Raw genomic sequence first — 26,994 nt, 5'->3', positions numbered from 1 at the left:
AAAATTATTCCCAGAATGTCCATGTTGGATTTTCCTCCCTCCTTGCTGCCCTACTGAGCTGAAAGTGTCTCTGCAGATTCCATAAGCAGGGAGTGAAGTTCCAGTTGAAACCCAGTGACATTCCTGGGGCTGCTGCTTCCCACCAGGAACAGCTGGAGCAGCCAGGCTGCTCCTCATGCAAGGATGGAAAATGATTTATGGAAACCTTGGGGGTTTGCCAGGGCCTGCAGCTGCTCAGGGATCCCAGGGGAGCTGTGGGGTGTCCCTGTGGTGCTGCCTTGGGACAAAAATCCCTGATTTCCTGGGGCAAAAATCCCTGATTTCCTGGGACAAAAATCCCTGATTTCCTGGGACAGAATCCCTGATTTCCTGGGACAAAAATCCCTGATTTCCTGGGACAAAAATCCCTGATTTCCTGGGACAAAAATCCCTGATTTCCTGGGACAAATCCATGATTTCCTGGGACAAAAATCCCTGATTCCTGCACATCCATGGCTTTGTTTTTGGGACTGCTCAGCTGGAATTCATTTCCAGAAAAGCCCTGCAGGTTCTCAGACATTTGGAAGTTTGCTAAAACAAGCAAATGTAGCACTTTTCCCGAAATTTGGAGATGTCTGATAAAAGCAGTGTCAACACAGGACAAGAAACTGAGTGGGTATGATTTTATTTGTGTTTCTGGGGTTTCTATTTGTGTTTCTGAGGTTTATATTTGTATCTCTGAGGTTTATATTTCTGGGGTTTATTTCTATTGATGGGCTATTTCTGTTTATGGGGTTTATATTTATGGGGTTTATATTTATGGGGTTTATATTATGTTATGTTTAGAGCAGTTATGATGTGAATTCTGCTGCTGAGTTCTGCCAGATGTGCTGGTTCTCCACAAACCTGGAAAAGAAACAACCCCCAAGAATTCTGCTGTATGATTTGAGGTTTTAGGCTGAAACCTTGGCCTAAAAGCAGCTTTTAAAGGGAGACTTTGCCTTAGAATTCCAACAGCTTTGTTCCTTATCCAGAAGCTCCTGTGAGTTCCTTTAGTGCTGAGTTTGTGAGCAGCTGTTCCAGCAGCCTGGTGCCTGATCCTCTACTCCAGCCCTGCAGAGCAGGTGGCAAAAACAAGGTAAGGAGACAAAAGCAGAGCCCCCAAGTGCCAAATCCATCATATTTTCTTGGCTTAATTAAAAAAAAATCAATCACCAGTTTCTTTAAGGACTGTTGGAGTTTTGCTCCCTGATTTTCCATTTCTGATGATGAGAAATGTTCTCCCAGCAGGAGGGTGTGGAATGCTGTTCCCTGAGTTTATTGGGTGCTGAGGGAAAAAGCTTCAGTCAGGAAATCAAATTTATTTGTGTAAAATGCTGGAATTTGGGAAGCTGACATCACCCAGCATAAAAACATGCAGGGAAAGCTGAAATCCTGGAGTTGTTGTTCCCAGTTACAGTGCTGGAGCTGCTGGGGACCCAGCTGGACAATCTGGTGACAAAGGACAAAGCCATGAGTTTGTAGAGGGACAGGACATGGCAGGAATCCCACAGGAGCTGTTCCCAAACATGGACATCCATCCCCAGAGCCTCCCTGGCCCTGCAGGTTTGAGGTGACAGAAATTTGGGAATTTGGGCTCCACAGCAGCAGAAAGAAAAGCCAGCCTCGACCCTGAGTGATGGCATTTGGTTTATTGGAGATGTGAGTTAAAAATCAGCAGGATTCTAGCCCAAAACATGACAAAAAAAATAGCAGGCAGATCTTTCTCAGTGACAGATTAACACTTTGCTCATGATTTTTATCCAAATATATTAATTTTGTTTACAAACTCTTCAGTAACAGTTAATCAGTGACACAAATCAACTGCTGTATGTTCATCTGTGCATACATGGAGTAGCAGAGGGCTGAGGCAGAGCTGCAGAAGTTGAATGTGGCAGTTGGAGAAGTGACAGGAATGAATTTTGGCACAGAACACATCAGTGACACCACTCCCATTCACTGACTTGCAGGGAAGGACGATCCCAGCTCCAGGATTTGCTGCTTGGATTTCCACAAAACTGAGGATTTCACTGGAAAAATGCTCCTTTTTCACCTGCAGGCCCAGCAGCTGATCCAGACTCTGCCCCAGAGCCATCATCCCCGCCGTGGCTCCTGGCAGCACAGGAGTGTTTCACCTTCAGGGGGCGCCCAGGGAGCCAGGTCAGGCGCAGCTCACAGGGAATGATTTCCTGCGAAGGGATTCCAACATTGATCACCTTGGAGCAGCTCATCCCCTGCTCTCAGGAGGGGCTGCTCACCTGCACTTCCTTACCTGGCTGGGCAATTCATGCAGTAGCACAGTGTAGTCAAACTCCACAAAATCATCTTTCCTGATCTGGGCAGGGGTGAAAAAGGAAAGAATTATCAGGAGCACAGGGGTAGAGTGATGAAATTTCATTTACTGGAGCTCAGGGAAGGAGGGGAGCTCTGGCTGTGCTTGCTGGCTGCACTGAGATGGGTTTGATTGTGATGGAATTGGGAGCACTTCCTGCACAGAATGTTTGAGGACACCAAGAGCTGTCTGCACTGAAACCAAGTGCTAATTAATTGAATGTAACCCTCAGTTAACCCTGAGAATGACCTGACCCTCTCCTTCAGAGAGGTGCTGAGGAGCCAGAGCTGGATCTGGCCCTGGATCCCAGCTGGCTCAGGGCTCTGCAGGAGCTGCAGCTGCTCCCCAGCCAGGCTGGGGGTGAGAGCCACTCCTGCACACCCAGCTCAGCAAATTCCCCCAGCAAAACCTGGGCACAGAGGTTTTGGGGAATGTCCCTGAGAGCAGGGCTCTGTGCTGCCCCTGCCCCACTCACCCACTGCCTCACAGACTTCACTTGGGCCAGGTTGTATCCCAGGCTCTCTGTGGATCTCTGCCACATGATGGAGGAGCTGCCAGCCACAGCCAGAGCCCACACTGGCTCCAGGGCAGGCTCAATGTTGCCATAGCTGTCTGCAAGGCAAGGAGAGAGAGAAAACAATATTAATGCTGGCTGGGTAGCAGAAGAATGATGAAGCTCAGAGAGTTTTGCCTGGCACAGCCCCATTCCTGGATGTGTCTCAGGGAGGAGGGAGGGAGATGTGAAACCTGCAGCTCCAGGGAAGTGAGAAGTGTGGCAGAGCTGACACTGCCAAGGGATCCCCATGAAGAGGTGAGACACTCAAAAATGCACAATAATTGAAAAGATGGGCTTTTTCCACTTGGAAAATGTGTGTTGGCCACCCTCAGTGGATGTCCAGCCACAGCTGGGGAGGTGTGTGGGTTTGGACACTCATTCCTGGAGGAATCTGCACTGACTTGACTTACAAGTGATGTGGAGCTGCTTTTAAACCCAAACCCCTCACAGGATGGTGCTGAGTGCCAGTGGGAAAGGCAGAGGGGCTCTGCTCTGCCAGGAATCCCTGGAGCTGGGATTGCTCTGCCAGGAATCCCTGGAGCTGGGATTGCTCTGCCAGCAGGAGGGCTCAGGGTGCTGCTGCCAGAGCTGGGGCTCCTTTGCCAATGCCTGTGTCCTTCATGCCCCTGGAGATAAAATGGAACACAGGTGAATGTTGGAATACCTGGAATGTTGTTTGCAGTTATTGGTTTGCTTTGGTGCCTGATCTTTTGGTAAAGTCTGTTGTCCTCCTCCTGGATTTCCTTCTGGTCTTTGGTGTGGGAGCACGTGATGCTGACAACAGGAGGAGATTTTTTCTTTGGATACAGCACTGTGGCCAGGCAGTTCCCAGCATCTTCCTGTCAAGAGGGAATTGAAAACTGTTATTTTTAATCAAGATTTTATTTACCAGCAACTCACTCTTTGTATGAAGCTGTTCAGGGGTTAGGAAATTGTCAAGAAGGATTTTATTTTTCTTTTTTTCCAGGAAAGAGGTTAAAACCACAAGGCTAAAGGGATTTAACAGAAGGTTTTAATTAATGCTTGTCCTGCTTTCAAGACATGACAGTGCTCTAAGTCATCCTGGAAACATGTGAGAGTTCAAGAAACAACATTAATTGATAACAGGGACCTTCACTGTGCCAGCCTGGAAACAAAAATAATCTAAGGCTTCACAGTGAGTTCTGAAATCCATTTGTGAAGGAAGAGAACAGTGAAGTGCTGCCAGCTGGGACAGGGTGAGTGCAGAGGGGTGGGATTGGAAAGAACACAGAGCTGTCAACTCCTGATTGCCAGTTTGGTGTGGGGAGCACAGAGGGGGAATGGGACCCACAGAGGGAATGGGACCACACTGTCCCACTGTCACCAAGCCTGGGTCACTGCACAGCTCCTCTCAGGCCTCTGGCTGCCTCAATGACTTGAGCAAGGATTCCCTTTGGGATTGAGGCCTGATGATCACTCAGGTGAGCCAAGACAGGCAGGGAGGAGCAGAAAGGTCTTTGATTGTGGCAGATCCATCCAGGACACCAATGTCCCAGTTTTGGAGTTGATTCAAGCCCCAGGGTGAGGAGGAAGAGCAGAACTCACCCCAGTCCTGTAATCCTCAGTGCTGAACTGCAGGTAGTACTTGTGGCCAGACTCTGGGATGTTCTGGAAGAGAGAAGATGGAGCAGCAGTGGAATTAAAGCTTTTTGTCCTGCAAGGAGCTCTGAGGAGGGAGGGTCCCCCCTGAAATTCCCTGGTTTTGAGTGCAACATCACTCATTTAGTCTGTCTTGGTGTTTCATTACAATTCTGGCTGTTTGCAGACCCAAACCAAACCTTTCTGTGTTATTTATCTGACCCTGAGCCTTGCTGTTCCCAGCACACTTTCCCCAGGAAATTTTCAGTGTCTAAGGTGAGTGGAGTCTCACAGCCACAGCAGATCCTCAGCTCAGCACCTCCTGTGGTACAGAGCTGGAAAAGACAGGTAAAAATTGCTTTAGTGCCTCTGTTTTTATAAAATCCCCTCCTGGAGCTTTAGGATGAGACAAGTGCAGTGTGGAGCCAAATCCCACCATGAAGGAGGTGCAGGAAACAGGGTGAGCTCAGACTTTTTGATAATTCCTTTCTTTGCATCTTCCTTCTGCCCTTTTTGTGTGAAGTGAAACCTTTCTGAAATGCAGGATCACCAGAGCAGGAGGGAGTGCAATGAAATCAAGTTTAAAGGGTCTCACCTCATGGAATAACCACATTTAATTCTGAGATTGTCAGGTTGTAAAGCCACCCAAGAGGTGTTGCTGCTGTGGTTTACAACACCCCAATGTGATTAAATGTGGGGATTTTACAGGGAGCCAGGGTTGCTCCTGACATCCTCAGTCCTGCAGGTGCTTTTAAAGGAGCACAGAATTCTGTTTCTGGGTTTGAAGCAGATATTCCCTCCCTGGCAGGTACCAGCACCCTCCTGCTGCTGCCTGGACAGCTCTCCAGTGATGCTGCACAGCTCAAACAAATATTTAGTCTGGTGTGAACTCCTGAGGCCTCCTGAGCTCACCAAGGACAAGGGAGAAGCTCCATTTGGCACGAAATAATTGGACAAAAATCTTGGTTTTTATTTCCACTCTTTTTTTCCCACTCTCATCCCAAATGCTGTTACCCAATCCCAGGGTGTGAGCTGAGCAGAGCTCAGGGATGTCTGGCAACCCCCAGAGAAGCAGCCAAAGATAAAAGTGTCCAGAAAGAGAAGAAAACAAGTGAGTAATTCATTTTTCCACTCAATATCTGGGTCACTGGATTCTTTTACTTCTGGGCTCCAAATTGCTGTGACTTTCCTGACAGATTTTCAGTCAGAAGCAGCAATTTCAGAGCAGCTGCACTGCAGGTCCCCAGGGAACCAGTTTAAATCAGTTTAAATCAGTTTGTCCCCAGTAAAAAAGAGATTTTAGATCAGACTTCCCTCCCTTCCCACAGGCACTGACAGGGAGGTGTCCTGAGAGGTTCCCATCTCTTCCCCTCTGCTTTCCCACCAGGATTTCCCCCTGGAATCCCATTTGGGCAGGGAGAAGCTGAGAAAAGGAGTCAGAGCAGCTCCTGCCATGGGTCCAGCCCTTCCCACCCAAAGGTGGGGCTCTGGCTGTTGGAAATTACCAGAACATTTTTAATTGACTTCTGAGATGAGAGAGCAGAGCTGTGGAGTTGCACTGTTTGTGGGCAGGTGAGGCTGTGAAATGGAGATTTAAAAATGGGATTTTCCAGTCCAATTTAAGCAATGTTGCACCTGGCTTTTCCCTTTCCCCTTCACCTCCCCACTCCTAAATGAGGTTTGGGATGGGAAACTGCTCCCAAAAACTTCCCTTTAAATTCTGGGATCTTCAGAATCTGCTGCATTATCAGAAGTGTATTTGGAGCTGCTGGTTCCCACAAGATCCTCAGTCAGGAAAAAATAAGGGACAACAAAAATGATCTGCAAGGTAAGGATTATTCCAGGTTTGGCATTTTGTTGCCAGGAAAGAAAGTCTCATTTTACCTGAATTTAAAAGATCTTTCCCATCTCAGAGACTTCCCCAGTCCTGTTTTCAATTACCTGTTTCACCAGCTCTTGGGCTAATAAAGTTAGGATTAAATTACAATGTTCATTATTAAATTCTACCAAAAAAATTATCTTGATTTTACAAGACCCAATAGGAAAATAGCCCACTTTCAAAAATAATTGAAAACCAGACAAACCTTAAAAAAAAAAAAAGAAACCCAACCCTAACATTTCTGCCTCTTGCCTTCAAATTCCTTCCAGGAAATTCTTCTCATTTTTTTCCAGGGGAGGACAGGAAAGAAGGAAGTGCCCACTTTTAGTGCCTTTCTCCTCTTGTTTTCACAGACTGTGCAAAAACAAAAAGGGAAATAATCTGCAGAGTGGTTCCAGGGAGCTCCCAGCACTGAGGACAGCAGGAGCAATTTCACTTCTCTGTGTTTTCCTTCCTGCACCAGGAGACAGGTGGCTGATAGAGGGTGGAAAACCCCTTTCCCTCCCTACAATATTCACTTATTCTTCAGCCAGGCACAGGTGTTTATACATGGAAATATTTACACAGACATATGCAAAGTGCCTAGGACATACAGAGGGAGCACTTTTGGAGAGTATAAAATAACAGAGGATTCCTGTCAGAGGTGTTTGCAGCAATTTCACAGGAAAACTTGAACATCCCAGGAACAGTTCCATGCTCAGCACCAGTGATCTCTGTAACACAAGGGCTGCATTAATTAATGCATCCCAGATATCTCTTGGTTTGGAATATCTTCTTTTAAAAGGAGAGATTTAACACTACACCCTCTGACTCAGTTTTAGGAGTTGCACAGGACAAGTGGTGGAAGATCTCCAGATCCTGGAAAGGATCCAGTGGAATCCAGTGCTGCCTTTGGCACCTCAGACTGGGAATTCAGAACAGGCAGCCCTTGCTCTCAGGAGCTGCCCAGTAAAATCCAGAATTTGTTCTGGGAACCCAGAGCCACCAGCCCTTGCTCTCAGGAGCTGCCCAGTAAAATCCAGGATGCAGAATTTATTCTGGGAATTCAGAACAAGCAGCCCTTGCTTTCAAGAGCTGCCCAGCAGAATCCAGGACGCAGAATTTGTTTTGGGAACCCAGAACCACCAGCCCTTGCTCTCAGGAGCTCCCAGCAGGATCCAGAATTTGTTCTGGGAATCCAGAACCACCAGCCCTTGCTCTCAGGAGCTGCCCAGTAAAATTCAGGATCCAGAATTTGTTCTGGAAACCCAGAACCACCAGCCCTTGCTCTCAGGAGCTCTCAGCTGGATTTAAATGCCATCCCTCGGCTCTGCAGGAAGGTGATGCATTCCTTCCAGGATCTACAGCCCGGGACAAACATTCCCCAGAAGTTTTTGCCTGTTCCTGTACTTTCAGAAAAACTGAATAAGCTGTAAGAAAACCCCCAAACCTAAAGGAGGAGAAGCACCACCTTGAGCATCCTCAGCACGCTCCCCGTGATGGGAAGGCTCCTGTCCCGTTTTGTCCCCTCAGTTCCAGGGGAGGTGTGGAAGACTGAGGTATATTTATTTATTTATTTATTTATTTTCTGGTGGGAACTGCATCGCTTTTAGACGGAGCTCGTGGGTGTGAGGGAGGGACTGCGGGGCAGCAGCTCCTGAGGGGAGCGACAGGAAGGGGAAAAGGGACAGCCGTGACTGAGGAGAACCAGATGTCCCTGAGGGAGAAGGGACAGAGGTGCCTGAGGAGAACCAGGTGTCCCTGAGGACAGCCAGGTGTCCCTGAGGGAGAAGGGACAGCGGTCACTGAGCACAGCCAGGTGTCCCTGAAGGAGAAGGGACAGCGGTCCCTAAGGAGAGCCGGGTGTCCCTGAGGGAGAAGGGAGACAGCGGTCCCTAAGGGGAGCCAGGTGTCCCTGAGGGAGAAAGGACAGCAGTCCCTGAGCACAGCCAGGTGTCCCTGAGGGAGAAGGGACAGCGGTCCCGGCTGTCCCCGAGGATGGGGCAGCGGCTCCTGAGGGACGCTGAGGCGCCCGGCGCGGGAACGCGCTAAGCTCGGTTCAATCTAACACCACTAATGTAATAATTACTGTTAATGACACTTCCCCCTCACACCCGCCCGCTCCCCGCTTACCTTCACCGTAGCCTTGCGGACGTGCCCGAGCACCCGGAGCCCGCTGGGCGATCCCCCCTGGAAGTTGCGGTACTGCAGGGCCACCCCGGCCGCCTCCACGGCCGAGCGGCTGCCGGGCTGCAGCTCCTGCCCGGCGCCCGGCACCGCGGGGCTGCCCCGGCCGAACAGCAAAGCCAACAGCAGCAGGAAGGCGGGCGGTGAGGCACGGAGCGCCGGCAGCGCAGGGAGTCCCGGCAGGGCACGGAGCCCCGGCATGGTGCAGCAGCGGCGGGCACTGGGGCGGGCTCGGCCCCGCTGCCGTACAAATAGCGGGGCCCGGCCCGCTGCTCCCGCCCGCCCCAGGGCCCGGCCCGGCGGAGACTCCCTGCCCTCGGCCCTCCCTGCCCTCAGCCCTCCCTGCCCTCAGCCCTCCCTGCCCTCAGCCCTCCCACCCCAGAGCCGCCACGGGCCGGGGGGGCTGAGGGGACCTGGGGGCATTGAGGGGAACCGGGGGCTGTGGGGGACTAGAGTCTGAGGGGAGCGGGGACCTTGTGGGGACCCGGAGGCTTGAAGGTGCTGGGGGGACTTGAGAGGGAGCCGGGTAGTGAGGGAAGCCAGGGGGATTTGAGGGGGGTCAGGAACTGAAGGGGGCCTGGGGGACTGGAGGGGAGCCAAGGGGATTTGAGGGGTGTCAGGAACTGAGGGGAACTGGGAGAATTTTTGGGGATGTCAGGAACTGAGGGGAGCCTGGGGAATTTGAGGGAGTCTGAGGGGAGACAGGGGAATTTGAGGGGTGTCAGGAACTGAGGGGAACCAGGGAGATTTGAGGGGGATTGGGAACTGAGGGGAACCAGGGGGATTTGAGGGGTGTCAGGAACTGAGGGGAGCCTGGGGGATTTGAGGGGAACCAGGGGGATTTGAGGGGTATCAGGAACTGAGGGGAGCCAGGAGGATTTGACGGGGACGAAGGGTTCTGAAAGGAACCAGGAGGATTTGAGGGGGGCTGAGGACTCAGAACAGCCAGGGGGATTTTAGGGGGACCAGGGGTTTTAAGGGGAGCCAGGGGGAATTGAAGGGAGCAGAGGAGCTGGAGGGGGACCAGGGGGTCTGGGGTGTCAGAGGGATTTGAGGGAAGCCAGGGGGATTCAAGGGGTTCTCAGAGGAGATGAAGGGGACTGGGGATGCTCAAGCAGGGCTGGGAGCCAGGGGGACGTGAAAGATGCTGGAACTTGAGCAGGACTGGGGGTTCTGAGGGGAGCCAGGGACATTTGGGGTCACAGGATTTGTGTGAAGGGAGCCTGCATCTCGAGCCAGATGTGTAATGCTGACACAGATCAGAGCAATCACAGGTAATGGCTGGAAAAACACAGTTAGCTCCTTCTCAGCATTACCACAACTCAACACCTCCCAAACCCAGAGCCTCTCTCTGCCCGTGGCTCTGCCTGGGACACAGCTGAGATCTTCCAAATGTAATGCAGAAGAAGCATTCATCTCTGGAATAAATCTCTGAAGTTTTTGGAACCCATACAGTCATGTCTTGGTAATGTGAAGAAAATCGATAGAGAAAGCAGCCAGATTCCCTTAAAATGATTTCTGGGATACAAGTGGGCTTGTTGCCTTGCTCCTCCTGGAAGTGTCTCTTTTGGAGAGACTGAATGTGGTAAAATGTAAAATCTGCAGCACTTCCTGTGTTAAAAAAGCTGATTTTTAATGACCTGCTCTATTACCCTCCGAGCAGACAGGGGTTTGTATGTGCAGCTGGGAATCTGTTTTTGTGCTCTGCATGAGTATTGGGGCAGGTTTCTGGGCTGGGACCTCAGAGAAGTAAATCAAAACGAAATCAAAACTCTGCTTAAGGACTCAAACTGTCTCCTGTGGAGCTTTAAGTCTCTTTTTATTACTGGAATGCTTTTTCACAGAACTGAAAAGTCAGTATTTCTGAGGCATTCCTAAGTGAGGGAAAGAATTATTACATTAAAGGTATAATACCATTCTTTATTACAGTTTTTTACACCACCCAGCTAATCTCTCTGCATTTGTTGATCATTTTTTTCCCTCCTGCAATAGATTCTGTAATTAACAGTTTGTATCTCTGCATTCCCGTTTCACACAGGCCAGGCTGGAGGGTGCTTGGAGCAACCTGGACCAATGCAAGATGTCCCTGCCTGGTGTCAGGGTCAGCTGGAGAATCATTTCTTCCTTACTGGGACACGTGTCAGGTTTGCTCCAATATTTTTCTAGAAGAAACCAACATTTTCTGTGGTGACAGCGCTGGTGTCCCTTTCCAGCTGAACTCCCTGGGCTGGCACTGGGGGGGTTTGGGCAGTGCCAGCTGTGCCCTGCTGTCCCCTGCTGTCCCCTCCTGCCCTTCCAGCATCCCTGGCTGTGGGATGAGCGCCCAGGCTCCCGTGGGAGCGCAGGAAGCGAGCAGGGATGGAGGGGAGGAAACTTTGGGGCAGGAGGTTGGGCTGGGAGGGAGGGAGCAGCTTCTGCTGCTCAGGGAAGGAGTGAAACCCACCCTGAGCAGGGGGTCACACTCACACCTTCGTGCCTGGGACTGTGGGGGAGTTTCTCGGTCACAAAAAGCCGAGCCCTGAGGCGCTGCCCCCATCCCTGACTTTGGATGCACTTCCTTTCCCCTGGCGTCCTCCTCCTTTTCCTGCTGTCCCCGGGACAGGGCAGTGTCCTTCCTCAGGAGGCTGTGAGTGACCCAGAGTCGGTGTGACAAGGACACTGAACAAAGCAGGGACAATCCCAGGGCAGCTCCCTGCGCTTTTGCAGAGATCACGCTGCTGCAATTTGCTGTTGATCTGAATTTACAAAACAATTTGACTTGGACAAAAACAACAGCTCAGATGTTGAACAGGTCCAGGTCAAGGCTGGGGGATGTTTGTAAATGTGCACAAGCACATTTTTTTGGTGTGCTTCCACAACATTTAGGAAATGTATTTATTTTAAGCTCTGAGGGTTTTGGACCCTTAAAAGCTGGAGGTGCATCCTCCAGGAAATGAAGCCCTGCAGTGTCAGGGCTGAACCAGAGCAGCTGAAGGGAATTACCTGACCTGCAGGGAGGCAGCCACTGCTGCAGTGAGTCCAGAGGAGGCACCAGGATGGGCAGAGGGATGGAGCAGCTCTGCTGGGAGGAAAGGCTGGAGAATTGGGATTGCTCAGCCTGGAGAGGCTTTGGGGTGACCTCACTGTGGCCTCATCTGGAGGGGCTGCAGGGAAACTGGAGAGGGACTGCCAGGACAAGGGGAAATGAATTCCCACTGGCAGAGGGCAGGGCTGGATGGGATATTGGGATGGAATTCCCAGAGCAGCTGTGGCTGCCCCTGGATCCCTGCAGTGTCCAGGCTGGGATGGGGTTTGGAGCAGCCTGGGACAGTGGAGCTGTCCCTGCCATGCCAGGGCTGGGGCTGGATGGGCTTTAAGGTCCTTCCAACCCAGCCACTCCATAATCCCACAGTTCTGTACATTCTGTTAATTAGAGTGTGGTGCAGGGAGCTTTTGTCCTTTGCAGTATTTTCCCACTCATCCCACATAATTTGCTGGTGTCAGTCCCATCTCAGACTCTCTCTCTCCTCCTCTGTCCCCTCAGGAACCAGCACATTCTGGGCAGCTCCCCAGTGTGGTTTGCACCAACTTCTGTCACACTGACTTGGAGCCCTTGGAACTGCAAACCAGGCTTGGTTCAGGCAGTGGCTCTGAAAAGCATTCTGAGGTTTGCATTTCTTTTTTCATACATCAAGTGCTTGTTTAGAAGCCAGTTATTCCTAATTTCATACTTGGAGGGGATTTCTGTATCCCCTGTATGCACCAGACCTCACTGGCTCACAATCATCACCAGCTGGCTGTAATTTAACACAGTGAATTTGGACAAAATTCACTGCCTTTGGTTGTGCAACTTTTCCACTTTTAACTTCACCATCTTGCTGTAATTAAGAACAAATTCTGTTGCTTGATTTTAACTGATTTGGGAATTGTTCTCAATAATTCATTCCAAGAATTTGTTTTTAATTAGTCTCCAACTATTTTTCTGGAAAAATCAATAATGGATCACCTTTTAATGCATTGCTGGGCTGACCTTACCTGTAGGAATAAAATATGGATATTGATTTAGTGTGGCTCATTTTTCCAGGAAAATTTGGGTTTGAAAGCTTCTGATTATTTTTAAATCATGGATAGGATTTTTATTTTGTGTCAGCAGCAGTTCTGTCACTCCAGGCCCTCACAAATTGTTTTTCTTGTAGCTCCTTTCAGGTACTGGAGGCCTCAATTAGGTCACCCCAGCACTTGACTTTTAAGGGACAATGTTTGAGTCAGCCAGGAGGGTCTGACTTGTCCTTGTGGCCACAACCAAGCTCACTGATGATGTTTCCATTATTTTGTGTATTTTAATGTTGGGTTTTAAATGTGTGCCAAGATCCTGTACAATAGAAATGGCAGCAGGAAGTGTCAGAGCTCTCTCAGCTCTGTTCCCACCTCTGCTCCTGCTGCTTGGGGCTCCTCCAGCTTGGAGGCTGATGGTGTAAAGTCACCTTTACTGCCCCTTTTCACTCAGTTTGGTGTTTTTACTGTGTCAAATCAATGCTTTTGCAATGTCAGACATTCCCAGGAGAAAAAGCCCCTTGTGAACCCAGTGAAACAGAAAAGCACAGAAACTCCCAAGCATGTGAGCATTCACAGCATCCTCTTTCACTGCACTTCCCCAAATGTTGTTTTGCAGGGAGATTGGAATAGATCTGCCATGATCTAATGCCAGGAAAGTGAAAGGACATGGATTATAAATCACTGCAGAGGATCACTGGGGTTCTGGTGTTGGACAGAGAAACTTCTTTTGGATGATTTCCTTTTCATCCTGGAGCTGCTGTGGAGCACAAGAACCTCTCCAGACAAACAAATCCCTCCCATTGCAGTGAGATCCCAACCCCCAGAGCCTGGAATACCCAGGGGCAGTAAATAATCCCTGTTAATTACCTGAAATCACCTGGTGAAAGTGTAACAAATGCATGAGGGATCATGCTCAGACCTGCTTAAAAACAAACAGCAATTAGAGCAGCCCTGTGGAGCTGAGCTGCTGAGGGCAGGATTTGCTTTTTGGGTGTTTGGTGGCAGTCACAGGGGAGCTCAGCTGGCATCTGTGATTGCTGGACAGCTCTTGCTGCAGTTCTGCCTCTCCAGAGATGTTTGGGCAGGTCCCTAAAAGGTGGGGATGTGAAATGAAGGCTCTGAGGCAGATCATGGATGGGGAGGCACAACCCCTCACCCCACAAAACTTTAATTTGTTTGGGGCTAACATTTACTTACCTGCTGGCAATAAAAATCCCCTTGTAATGGTGACTTTTTGACAGTGATTCTGTAAAGATTCAGTGCATGTTCCTGGGAAATGAGGCTTGCACAAAAACCTGGGAGGTGTTTGGTTGCACAATGTTTGGAGAAGACATCAAATATTTGCACAACAAGGGGGTGATGGCTCAGGGGTGTTTGAAATAAGGTGAGGACAGGAGAAGGTTTCTCACCAAAATTCCTCAGCACTGTCTCACAGCCACCTGTCTCAGAGAGAATCAATTCTCCATGTCCTCTCACTGCATCTTCCTCTCTGTGCCCTTTGCAGGAGCTGGGGGTGCTGAGCTCTGGGGTTCCTCTCACCAAACCCCAGAAGGGACAGAAAGCCCCGTGGGGACAGCCCTGCACACCTCAGAGGTGATCCCAACATCATCTGTGTCATCATTTTAACATCTCCTAAAATAAACCACAAAAATATTCCTCACTGAGACCTTCCTGGAGCAGCTGGGGATGATATTTGGAGTGGAAAACAGGTAGAGTTTATTGTTAATGCTGTTCTGTGAAGAATTTGTATTGCAGGGAGATTAATTAACTTAATTGTGGTGTTTTATCTTCACATAAAAAACCTAAGTACAAAATTCTTAAAAGTTTGCTCAAAGTGAAACACTGACACCTGTATTTATGTCAGCAGACACATCAATTACTCCCCAGGGAGGGATTTGAGTTATAAAATTTGGGTTTGGCTTAAAACATAAAACCATGCCCAGGATGGGTTTGTTATTTTTTTTTTTTCAAAGGAAAAATACCTTCAGAGTTGTGGGATTTAATTCTTGCAGGTATTGGTGTTATAGAATGTGCTGAACTATTGGTGTGGATGAAATGAATGAAATGATCCCAGAGGAAAGATTTTGCTGCCTGTTTAAAGCCTGGTGCTGTCATTTTTAATAAGTATTTTATTAAGTATGGATCTCTTTAGATTGGTGATGTGTTCACAAACAACACAGTGCCATGTATATAAATTATAAATAAATATGTATATAGTGAGAGGTGAAACCCATGGTTGAAGTGATTTTGTGGCTGATCCCTGATATCCACCTTTCCCTCTGAAAGGATTTTTAATTGAATATTCAATTGTCCAAACAAATACAGAAAGTTTAAGGACAATTCTTACATCAAGGAAAAGGGGAGAACTTTCCCTTTTTTCTGTGCAAGCCATTGCAGTTTCCCTGCAGCAAACTCCAACCTGTATTGACATTTTGCTTTCCTTTTTTCCCTAATGCTGCCTGCCCTTGATCCCAGAGGAGAACAATGGCAGGGCAGTGAGTGCTGAGGGGATTTACAGCACAATCATGGGAAATGCTCCCATCAGCACAGAGCCTTTTCCTTCCCTGGAAAATCCTCTGGCTGTGCTCCAGTCTGGATCCACGAGCTGCTCCTGAGGGAGTTTTCACAGAAAACTCCTGTGTTCCAATGGGAATTGTTCACAGAAAACTCCTGTGTTCCTGAGGGAATTGTTAACATAAAAACTCCTGTGTTTCTGAGGTGATTGTTCACATAAAAACTCCTGTGTTCCTGAGGAATTGTTCACATAAAACTCCTGTGTTCCTGATGGAATTGTTCACATAAAAACTCCTGTGTTTCTGAGGGAATTTTTAACATAAAAACTCCTGTGTTCCTGAGGGAATTTTTAACATAAAAACTCCTGTGTTCCAGTGGGAATTGTTCGTACAAAAAATCCTGTGTTCCTGAGGGAATTGTTCACATAAAAACTCCTGTGTTTCTGAGGGAATTGTTAACATAAAACTCCTGTGTTCCAGTGGGAGCTGTTCCTCATGGAATTGTTAACAACATAAAAACTCCTGTGTTCCTGAGGGAATTGTTCATATAAAAACTCCTGTGTTCCAGTGGGAGCTGTTCCTGATGGAATTGTTAACAACATAAAAATCTCCTGTATTCCAGTGGGAATTGTTAACAATATAAAAACTCCTGTGTTCCTGAGGGAATTGTTCATATAAAAACTCCTGTGTTCCTGATGGAATTGTTAACAACATAAAAACCTCCTGTATTCCAGTGGTTGCTGTTCCTGATGGAATTGTTAACAATATTAAAAACTCCTGTGTTCCTGAGGGAATTGTTCACATGAAAACTCCTGTGTTCCAGTGGGAATTATTAATATAAAAACTCCTGTATTCCAGTGGTTGCTGTTCCTGATGGAATTGTTAACAATATTAAAAACTCCTGTGTTCCAGTGGCAGCCTTGGAATGGACAAGCAGACCTCATCCAAGGCCCAGGATTCTGTTTCCTGCATTCAGAAGGTGCTGCTGGAGGAGTTCCCCTGATTTGAGCAGCTCAAAAGGTCAGAGATTTATTTTAATGTATTGTTTTTCCCAGCTTTCTTAAGTCTAACTATCACCTTTCCATATTTGTAGTGGCTGCAGGGTTTGAGAGGCAGCAGAGTAAATTTGATTTAGGTATAAATTGCCATTTTTTAACAAGACTCTTAAAATGGAGGGGAGTGATATTCCTATCAATATTTGACATGATTGGGAGAGGAAAGGCCTGGCATTCCCAGGGGAAGAGTCACAGCACCTGTGCTGAACTCACCCAGATTTTTGGCAGGAATAATCCAATTGCTCATCATGAATGGAGCAGGAAACAATTCTGACACAAAGCAAGAGCAGCCTGGCAACCAAATTAATTCTTCCTTTTTATTCTTGCTGTGTTTCCATCTTTCCCTTTGCTGTGTTTCCAAAGCAAGGAAGGGGCAGGAATTTAGGAGAGTCTGGTTCAGCTCAGTCTTGCTGATAAAACAATTTGGGTTTCCCTGTTTAATTACAGTAATTTCACGAATACAAGCCGCACCAATTTGACCAAAATTTTGGTGGAAACCCGGAAGTGCGGCTAATATTCCGGGGCGGCTAATCTATTAACAAAATTCTAAAAGCTGCCAACACGGAAGTGAGAGCCCGCGGCAGCCCCAAGCCAAGCTGGAGCCCGGCCGGCCCCGGCTGAGGTGGGAAAGCCTGGCAGAGGCGGGGCCAGCAGTGTGGGGGGGCGGGCGGCTGAGCCTGAGCCAGCAGGGCGGGGCAGGGAGGGCGGCAGAGCCTGAGCCAGCATGGCGGGGGAGCCCGGGAGAACTGGGGCTAGCAGTGCAGGGGGGCATGGCAGAAGCAGGAAGGCCGGCGGGTGGGGCTGCCTGGCAGCGGGGGAAGCCCAGCAGAATCGGGGCCAGCAGCGTGGGGGAGCCCGGCGGTGCGTGGGCATGCAGTGCCGGCCAGGGCGAAGAAACGCGGCGGCGGTGCAGATGGGAGGGGGCGGCCGGCGTGCCTGCCAGCGGCGGCAGTGCCTGGCCCGCCGTCAGGGCGACTACGTAAACAGCGCAGCGGCGACGCGGCCGCCGTGCCTGCCAGCGGCGGCAGTGCCTGGCCCGCCGTCAGGGCGACTACGTAAACAGCGCAGCGGCGACGCGGCCGCCGTGCCTGCCAGCGGCGGCAGTGCCTGGCCCGCCGTCAGGGCGACTACGTAAACAGCGCAGCGGCGACGCGGCCGCCGTGCCTGCCAGCGGCGGCAGTGCCTGGCCCGCCGTCAGGGCGACTACGTAAACAGCGCAGCGGCGACGCGGCCGCCGTGCCTGCCAGCGGCGGCAGTGCCTGGCCCGCCGTCAGGGCGACTACGTAAACAGCGCAGCGGCGACGCGGCCGCCGTGCCTGCCAGCGGCGGCAGTGCCTGGCCCGCCGTCAGGGCGACTACGTAAACAGCGCAGCGGCGACGCGGCCGCCGTGCCTGCCAGCGGCGGCAGTGCCTGGCCCGCCGTCAGGGCGACTACGTAAACAGCGCAGCGGCGACGCGGCCGCCGTGCCTGCCAGCGGCGGCAGTGCCTGGCCCGCCGTCAGGGCGACTACGTAAACAGCGCAGCGGCGACGCGGCCGGCGTGCCTGCCAGCGGCGGCAGTGCCTGGCCCGCCGTCAGGGCGACTACGTAAACAGCGCAGCGGCGACGCGGCCGGCGTGCCTGCCAGCGGCGGCAGTGCCTGGCCCGCCGTCAGGGCGACTACGTAAACAGCGCAGCGGCGACGCGGCCGGCGTGCCTGCCAGCGGCGGCAGTGCCTGGCCCGCCGTCAGGGCGACTACGTAAACAGCGCAGCGGCGACGCGGCCGGCGTGCCTGCCAGCGGCGGCAGTGCCTGGCCCGCCGTCAGGGCGACTACGTAAACAGCGCAGCGGCGACGCGGCCGGCGTGCCTGCCAGCGGCGGCAGTGCCTGGCCCGCCGTCAGGGCGACTACGTAAACAGCGCAGCGGCGACGCGGCCGCCGTGCCTGCCAGCGGCGGCAGTGCCTGGCCCGCCGTCAGGGCGACTACGTAAACAGCGCAGCGGCGACGCGGCCGCCGTGCCTGCCAGCGGCGGCAGTGCCTGGCCCGCCGTCAGGGCGACTACGTAAACAGCGCAGCGGCGACGCGGCCGCCGTGCCTGCCAGCGGCGGCAGTGCCTGGCCCGCCGTCAGGGCGACTACGTAAACAGCGCAGCGGCGACGCGGCCGCCGTGCCTGCCAGCGGCGGCAGTGCCTGGCCCGCCGTCAGGGCGACTACGTAAACAGCGCAGCGGCGACGCGGCCGCCGTGCCTGCCAGCGGCGGCAGTGCCTGGCCCGCCGTCAGGGCGACTACGTAAACAGCGCAGCGGCGACGCGGCCGCCGTGCCTGCCAGCGGCGGCAGTGCCTGGCCCGCCGTCAGGGCGACTACGTAAACAACGCAGCGGCGACAGGGCGAGTACGTGAACGCAGCGGCGGGGCGGTGCTGACGGGAGAGGGGGGCCAGTGAGCCCGGCGGCGGCTGCAGCACCACCCAGCCGGCCCCGTCGGCAACCATGAGCGGGCCGAGCCTGCCTGGCCCCGCCCCGAGCCAGTAAAGCCCGCTATGCCGCGATCCTGTTACTAATTGGCCAGTTTGTGAAAGCTGCGCACGGATTCTCGCGACGAACGAAAGTGCGGCTAATATTCGGGGTGCGGCTTATCTATTGACAAAGACAGCAACATTGTCGAGGCACCGGGGGTGCGGCTTATAATCCGTGCGGCTTGTATTCGTGAAACTACTGTAACTAAAAATGCAGAATTGAAGAAGTTGTTGGATATTTTTGCATTTTTCTGCAGTTGGCTGCAGATTTTTCTCAGACTATTGCCTGAGGATTGGGAGTGTCCAACCTGGAGAAGAGAAAGATCTGGGGAGAATTAACTGGGGCCTTCCAAGGGAGTCAGAAGGAGCTGGAGAGGGATCTTGGACAAATAGCTGGAGTGCCAGGATAAGGGGGAATGGTTTAAACTGGAGGAGGAGAGATTGAAATGGGACATTGGGAAGGAATTCCTGCCTGGGAGGGGCTGGGCTGGAATTCCCAGAGCAGCTGTGGCTGCCCCTGCATCCCTGGCAGAGCCCCAGGCCAGGCTGGAGCAGCCAAGGGGAGGCACTGGATGGGATTTAAGGTCCTTCCATCCCCAACCATTCCATGATTCCAACCCAAAGAGAGCCTGGTTATGGAGCCAGCAGTGTCTGGGGGCTAAAGCACCTTCCCACTGTGATCAGAGCAGGAATTTCACACATTTCATCCCTGGTTTTTCCTGCTTATCCCTTACTGAGAGGTGATGGGAACAACCAGCAGGAGCATCCCCAGCCCTGGGAGTGGGACACTTTTATAAGTCACTTATATAAGTGACACTTTTATCACCATCACTGCCTTTGTGGCTTATCCTGAGACAGCAGAACCAACAATAAATTGTCCCTTCAGGGCCAGCATTTGGTGCCAGCTCAGGGGAAGGCAGGATGGCTGGGGCAGGTTTAAATAAATAAATCTGCAGGAGGATCCCAGGGTGGCAATGCCTGCTTGCCAAATCTGTTTGCAGAGTGCACAAAGCAAGGAGGAGAACATTGCAACAGCACAGAGGTTTGCTCAGAGACCCAGCCCAGGCTGCTCTGTCAGCAGAGCTCTGGTGGTGCTTTTGTGCCAGCCCCAAACTGGGACTGAGCCAGGAACTGCATCCTCTGGGATGCTGGGGCTGCAGGATGAGCCCCAGGGAGCCAGCTGTGCTCTTGGGAACCCATTCCTTTTTCCTCATTTCCTTGAGGATGTGTGTGGGGAGCAGTGATTCAGCCAGCCCTGTGGGATGTGTTCTTTTCCCATTTCCTGGAAACACTTGGTGTTTGGGGAAGGTGCTGGACACCATCCACAGCCACTATCAGGCATTTTCTGCTGGGTGGGACTCCCTGAAAATCCCAGCCCTTCAGCTTTGTAGGGAAATCACTTTTCCTGTGGGGTGAGCAGGGTGTGAGGCTGGCTCTGGGAAATACTCCCAGGGAAGAAGGGCTGGGAATGTGCTGACAGCAGCACTGCTCTCTCAGGTGTCAGTGTAAGAAGCTTACAGAGAGCTCTGGATTTGCTTGGTGAGCAGAAAGTGCAGGGAAATGGGCTGGGAATGTGGAGCAGAGCTGCAGTGAAGCTGGGGCAGCTCAGGCTGGAGGCAGGAATGCTCAGGGAAGGCACAGGCAGCCTTAAAAGGAAAACTCAAACGTGAATTCTAGAGAAACAAATCATCCAGAGTTGATGAATTATCACCAATTTGTGGTGAAGGGACTTTGGAAAAGAAAGGTTTGGACTCCTGGGGATGCAGATTTGGAGCCCCTGACTATGAGAGCTGTGATCTGAGTTTTGGAGGAGGTGCCACCCCCCCTCCCCAGCCCCCAGAGCAGGGCTCAGCTGAGCCTTGTCCCACCCTTATCTCCAGTGCATCTGCAGGCTCTGACTCCCTGCCACAACCACATCTGAAGGAGTTCCAAAAGCCCTCAGCAGTTGTTTCTCCTCTTTTGGTGGGGATGTAAAGTCAGAGAAGCCAAACCAAACAGCTCCCAGGGCAGAGCTGAGGCTGCACTCCCCAAGGAGTGAGGAGAGTTCCCCAGCAGCTCCATGGGAGCTGGATCCAGGCAATGCAGATCCTGCAGCCAGGGCCTGCCCCAAAGCTCTCATTGTTGGAGTGCAACATAAGAAGTGTGAGTTCATGGCTTGCCAGCAAACTCAAACAAGGAAGCAAACACTCCAGCTGCAGGATGGGATGTTCTTCCTTGGCATGGCTCTCCAGAGCAGGATTTTTATCTGTTCCCTTTCCTGAGTTCAGTTTTCTCTCCCCATTTTCCATTCCCTATCGCTTTCCAGAGCCCTGCCCCTGGCACTTCTTGTCAGATGTCAGATATTTAAATGTGGAGCTGTATTTTCTATGAGTGCTTTGTGGTCGTGGCTCTCAAATTCCCAGGAAAAAAAACCCAGCAAAATGGTATTTGCCTTCCAGATAAGAGAAAAAAAGAAAATAAACAACAACAACAAACTTCATTTATTTTCTCTTCAGTTTCTTCTAATCTGACTTCATCTCCTGGGAGTGGTAGAGTCCCCATCCCTGGAAGTGTTTAAAATTCCTGAGGATGGGGTTTAGTGCTGGGTTAGCAGCTGGACTGATGCTCCTGGAGGTCTTTTCCTACTTTAGGGATTCTGGGATGGTTCTAAAAGGACAAAGAACTTGTGTTTCCAAAGGGTTTCAGCTCCTCTGGGGTAACCAGAGCAGATTCCTCAGGAGATGTCCATGGCCAGGTCAGCATGGTGGGGTTCCCTTCCCCAGCCAAGGAGAATTTGGTTTGTGTGTGCAGTTAGTCATTTCAGTATTCATGTAATTGGGAATGTTGTTCCCAGGGGAAGCAGGGAGAGGTAAAATCCCTCTCACCTGTCTCTGGGATCATTCCTTGTGCTCCTGGGAAGGGGTGGGAGCAATTCAGGATTTGCCTACATGGAAAATACAGAAATAAACCAAGTTGTGAGGGAAGGGTTCTCCAAGCACAGCACAGCACAACTCCCACTAAAACCATGTGAGAAGCTGCTTTACTCATTTCCTTCTGCTCCTTTCAAATAATTCTGTGCTTCTCCTCCTTTTCCAGGACCATGTGGAGCCCAGGCCCAGGGGGTGAAGGCACAGCACCATTTTTCCTTTTGTGGTATCAAGGTGAGTCCTGGAGGTCCCCAAAAAAATGACAAAATTTTCCAAGCCAAGGAAGCTGGAATGACCTTTCCTTGAATCCTTGGGCTAGAAATAATTCCTTTAGCATTTCCTGAGTGGGGATGAGCTGGCTGGGCTGCCAGGAAAGGTGAGGGGAATATTTCAGTTATTCACCTGTAGGACTTGTATTTATTCACCTGTCTTTTATGGGCAACAAGGTGAACCCACCCATTTCCTTCTCTCAGGCCATGAATAATATTGAGGAAATTATTTGTACTTGGAAACCACCAGGTGGGGAGCTCAGGGATATAAAAATGCAAAGAATTGTAATCTGAAACTGGGAAATCAAGTGTTGAGCAATATATTATCAGAATTAGATCACAAGTGATTTTTTTTCTGTGCAGAATAATTTTTAATTCACTCTTTGAAGGAAATAAAAAAATTGCATTTCATCTCCCTCTTCAGCCCCTTGCTTGAACAAATACTTAGGCAGAATTTCTTGGAATTGTCAGTTTGTGAAATGTTTTTTTCCTCCCCTCTCCAGCTTGTTTCCCATTCTTTGCCTATAAGGAAATGATTATGCTCCCCCTTTCCCAGCCTTTTCTCTTTTCCTTGAAATTAGAGCTTTTTGTAATTTTTTCCCCATGGTATCACTTTCTTGGGTTATGAAGCAAAGCCTCATACTCTGAGATAAAAGCTGGAGATGTGCAGATGACTCAGGATTACTGGAATTATTGTGATTTTTCCTTTTTGGTTTTATTTTAAACAGTCTCAACCCAATGAAAATATTAAACATAACCATGTCAACTGGAGGGATAGAATTGAATTGAATTTCCTCAGATCCAAGCTGTGGGAGAGCTGGTGAGCAGGAATTCCACAGAGGGGAGGAATGAATGTCAGAGTGAGGGATCAGGTGTATCAGCACAGGAATTCAATTCCAGGGAACAACAGCAGCACTGAACCAAATTGCTTGGACAATTCTCCAGGCTGCAGCAGAGAGAAATCCACCCCACCTCAGGCAGGTCTTGGAAGGTCTCCAGCAAAGTTCAGCCCCTCCAGGGCAGAGGAAATGCCTGAGGAGGAGCTGCTGGGTGTGCAGAAAATGCTCAGGGCAGATCTTTGGACAAAGGAGCTGAGAGAGGAGGTGCTGCTGGGTCCTTGGAGTGTCCAACAGGCTCCCAGATCCCCAATTTCAGTTCCCAGGGGGTCAGAGGGAAGCAGTTCCCTGTCCCACCCACTGCTGGGTTCCCAGCACTGCCAGCTGCACAGGGTGAGGAGCCCTGGTGACAATGAGCTGTGCTTGGCCTTCAGCCAGAGCAGGGAGCAGAGCCCTTGTCCAGGGTGGGAACTTCCTTCATTCCCAGGGCACTGAGGCTGCTGGCACCGAGCTCCAGCCCTTGGTTCAGTGTCAGAGCTTCCTGAAATGCCAGGGCAGAGCTGGGAAATCCTTCATGTCCATCCTGTAAGAGGTTTAAATGTTTTGGGAATGCATCTTTTCAAAGATGAACAATGCTTTGCTTCAGTGGCTCTCAGGCTGTTGTTATTCAATATTTCCACCAAATAATTGAGGATTTGTAAAACTTAGCACAGGTAAGATCCACCAGGAATTTGTGTATCCTGAGGAAAACAGACACAAAGGGAAAATCGTGCATGGAGCAAAGTTCAGGTGTTATCTACAAATTCAGTTACAGTCCCCACAGCCCAAAGCTCTGAATTCCCAGAATCCCAGAGTGGTTTGGGTGGGAAGGAACCTTAAAGTCACCTCCCACCACACCTTCCACTGGAGCAGGCTGCCCCAAACCCTGTCCAACCTGGCCTGGAGCATCACCAAATCCTCCTGAAGGTGCTGCTTGGCTGAGAAGCTGCACATCATTCGTGGTGCTTGATGCTCTCCCTGGGCTGTTCTTCACCCCTCTACCCCAGCTGGCTGCTGGAGAAGGAGCTGGGAGTTTTGGGGAGGATGCAGAACAACACAGAGCAGTGCAGGACAAGGAGCCAGAACCCAGCCTGCCCCTGTGACTCAGCACAGGCAGGAGCTGTTGGCTTTGGCACAGGATCCCTCCCACCCACAGCAGCTTCCTCAGGACAGGAGTTTTGCTCTCAGGGAGATTTGTGGGGCACAAAAGCTCCCTCAGCCTCTCCTCAGCACTTTGAAGAAATCAGAATTGGCTTGGGATGGTGACATTTGAGTGAGACAGGTTTGTAATCAGCCATTCCTCAGCACAGGGAGTGATTGAAAACTTTGCATGCTGTGTGTGACAGATCCTGCATCCTCCAGGGGAAAAGGAGGAGATTTTCCTTCAGGAAATGGATAATGGGGTAATGATGGTGTGTCTGTTTAATCATGGGAAATACACTGAGATCATGTGAATTTTATCCTGTGAAATACATTGAGATCATGTGAATAATTTAATAATGTGAAACACATTAAGATAATTTTAATAATTTAGTCATATGAAATCCACTGAGATGTGAAATACATTGAGATCATGTGAATAATTTTAGCATGTGAAATACACTGAGATCATGAGAAATATATTGAGATCATGTGAATTTTATCATGTGAAATACATTGAGATCATGTGAATTTTATCATGTGAAATACACTGAGTCATGTGAATAATAATGTGAAATACATTGAGATAATTTTAATAATTTAGTCATATGAAATACACTGAGATCATGTGAAATACATTGAGATCATGTGAATAATTTAATCATGTGAAATACACTGAGATCACATGAATAATTTTATCATGTGAAATACATGGAGATCATGTGAATAGAGTCATGTGAAATACACTGAGATCATGTGAATAATTTTATCATGTGAAATACATGGAGATCATGTGAATAATTTAACCATAAATTTAAATTTAATCAAAGCTCCTGCTTTGTTGCAGTTTTGAAGCATCTTCCCAAAGACAGCAATGACTGAGGAGCTGAACCCTGCACTCATCCTTGTTTCCTGTGAGTGTTGATTGTCCTGAGTGTTCATTGATGGATCTGGGCAGGGAGGGGAGGCCACAGGTAAAGGATTTTATGGCCCCCATAAAGCCCTGTACACAGCTTTTCCTCCATTTGCTGCTGTTAAATGCAGCATTTGGGATCATATGGCACTTAAAGTGCTCTGATTTATGGGGAGGCAGCAAATAAACCTTCTAAAGGCTGGGTTTAAGAGCCATCCACTGCATTTATAAATCTATTTATTTCTGTATAAACACTCCCCTGCAATGCATGTGGGAACTCACAGAACATCACAGCCACAGCTTCAAGGTCACAGCCAAGGTGGAAGTGACTGGGCAGAAAGGTAAATATTGGGAATTAGCAAATGGAAAAGTGTCTTTTTCTCCTGTTAAATACATGGCTTTAATTTCTTACTCTCTGATGAACAGCCTGGTGTTACACAGAACAAGACAGATACAAGCCCAGGCTGGATTTAGCTTTGCTTCCCAAAGTTACCTGGTTTATCTGGATAGAAAATTGTCTCCCTGGAATTAGGAAACTCGAGGTGGCTCTGCAGGGTTAATTATCTTTGAGCTCCCTCAAGTGGCAATGAAACCTTGGAGTTTGTCACTGGAACCCTGGAATTTGTCACTGAAATGGAGTTTGTCACTGCAATCCTTGAGTTTTTTACAAAACCCTGGAGTTGTCACTGAAACTCCTGAATTTTTTAAAAGACACTGGAAATTGTCACTGCAATCCTCGAGTTTGTCACTGCAATCCTCGAGTTTTCTACAAAACCCTGGAGTTTGTCACTGAAACTCCTGAATTTTTTACAAAGAGTCTGGAAATTGTCACTGCAATCCTCGAGTTTGTCACTGCAATCCTCGAGTTTTTTACAAAACCCTGGAGTTGTCACTGAAATACTTGAATTTGTCACTGAATAGAATATAATATTGTAATAGAAATCCTCGAGTTTTTCCCCTTGAGTTTGTCACTGAAATCCTTGAGTTTTTTTACAAAAACTCTGGGGTTTGTCACTGAAACTCTTGAATTTTTTACAAAGACACTGGAATTTGTCAGTGAAATCCTTGAGTTTGCCACTGGAACTCTCCAATTTGTTGCACAACCGCTTTTCCAAGGAAGCCCTGTAATGTGAGCCCGTGTTTGTCACGGCAGCTGCAGCAATGAGATGCTCGGGTTTCAAGGAATCGAAAGCAGTTTAGTGAACATGATTCACTCAGTAACAGCTTTCTCTTTGGCAGCTCTCTGAAATGATGTGTGAGGAGTGAAATGAAGCGTTTCACTGCTGGAGGAGTTTGCAGCTGATCCACAGCTGATACCTGCTTGTTTTGACAGTGATTCCACACCGTGACTGTGACACCCAGAGCAAGGACAAGGGAGAGATTTTACATCGCTGTTGTGTTTGCCGGTGTGAAAAACGAGCTTCAGGCTCCCGATTTTAAACACTTTAATAAAAGACAATGAGACAATAAAGCAAAAGGTTCCAAGGCTGGGTGCTGGGCATTCCACCAAGAGCATCCTTACCTCAGGAAAAACTTTACATGCATCAGCCTGTTGCATATTCATAGATCTTCATGCATAATTCAACCTGTAAATCAACTTTTTTACTTTTTAATTTTTTTTCCTTGTGGCTCCTCCTGGTCAGTGCACTCCCTGATGATGGAGATCAATAAATCCTTTCCCTGGAGTTCAGGTGTCACCCCTGTCTCCATCCACACAGGATAATCCAAAAATATGAAGAATTTCCTGATTCTCTTTTTACCATTCTCTGAGTTAGTTACATGAACAAAAGCTTTTTACATCACCACCTTATAGTCCAAAAAAAAAAAATTATCACATTGCTAACATCTAAGTTTTGTTAACAGCAGAACTAAAAGGAACTCTGCTCATACAGCAAAGTTTCCCAACAGTATTTGAATATTTACAAAAAGGCAATAATACAATATGTAGTTGTAACAACTGGATGGTTACTGCAGGCTGGCTGCAGCCTGGCTCTCAAACTTCATCTACACTTACACTGACATTTACACTTACACTTAGATTTACACTTCACTTATATTTACACTTCACTTATATTTACACTTACATTTATGCTTATACTGACATTTAGACTTACACTTACATTTACATTTACACTTATATTTACACTTACACTGACATTTACACTTACTTACATTTAACTTACAGTTACAGTTACATTTACACTTCACTTATATTTACACTTACACTTACATTTACACTTA

General features: G+C 49.4%; 1 protein-coding gene and 1 long non-coding RNA gene across 2 annotated transcripts; one reads left to right on the top strand and one right to left on the bottom strand.

Moving 5' to 3' along the window:
- Positions 1–1,655: 1,655 nt before the first annotated feature.
- On the bottom strand, positions 1,656–8,783 carry LOC117000625 (ovocalyxin-32-like). The gene is made up of 6 exons (XM_033068435.2): positions 8,497–8,783; positions 4,473–4,535; positions 3,571–3,745; positions 2,826–2,962; positions 2,291–2,353; positions 1,656–2,207 (listed from the first exon to the last, which is right to left on the bottom strand). Exons 1-6 carry the CDS (start codon positions 8,749–8,751, stop codon positions 2,046–2,048), a joined length of 855 nt encoding a protein of 284 aa, XP_032924326.1. The 5' UTR covers positions 8,752–8,783; the 3' UTR covers positions 1,656–2,045.
- Positions 2,384–26,804, top strand: LOC117000626. The gene is made up of 9 exons (XR_004418831.1): positions 2,384–2,396; positions 7,668–7,922; positions 10,589–10,694; positions 12,074–12,196; positions 14,090–14,294; positions 16,011–16,118; positions 21,726–21,790; positions 24,688–24,754; positions 25,993–26,804. It is a non-coding gene; the product is annotated as an uncharacterized LOC117000626 (long non-coding RNA).
- The last annotated feature ends 190 nt before the right edge of the window (positions 26,805–26,994 follow it).

Source organism: Catharus ustulatus, chromosome 10, assembly GCF_009819885.2.
Source record: "Catharus ustulatus isolate bCatUst1 chromosome 10, bCatUst1.pri.v2, whole genome shotgun sequence".
NCBI lineage: Eukaryota > Metazoa > Chordata > Aves > Passeriformes > Turdidae > Catharus > Catharus ustulatus.
Note: the sequence above shows the minus strand (reverse complement) of the source record. Positions and strands in the feature narration are given on the sequence as shown.

Excerpts from the sequence above, each read along its gene's own strand:
- LOC117000625 (XM_033068435.2), bottom strand. The coding sequence starts at position 8,751 with ATGCCGGGGCTCCGTGCCCTGCCGGGACTCCCTGCGCTGCCGGCGCTC. Across the intron at positions 4,536-8,496 it reads TCCGCAAGGCTACGGTGAAG|AACATCCCAGAGTCTGGCCA; the intron begins GTAAGCGGGGAG and ends TCTCTCTTCCAG. Across the intron at positions 3,746-4,472 it reads CTGAGGATTACAGGACTGGG|GAAGATGCTGGGAACTGCCT; the intron begins GTGAGTTCTGCT and ends CCCTCTTGACAG.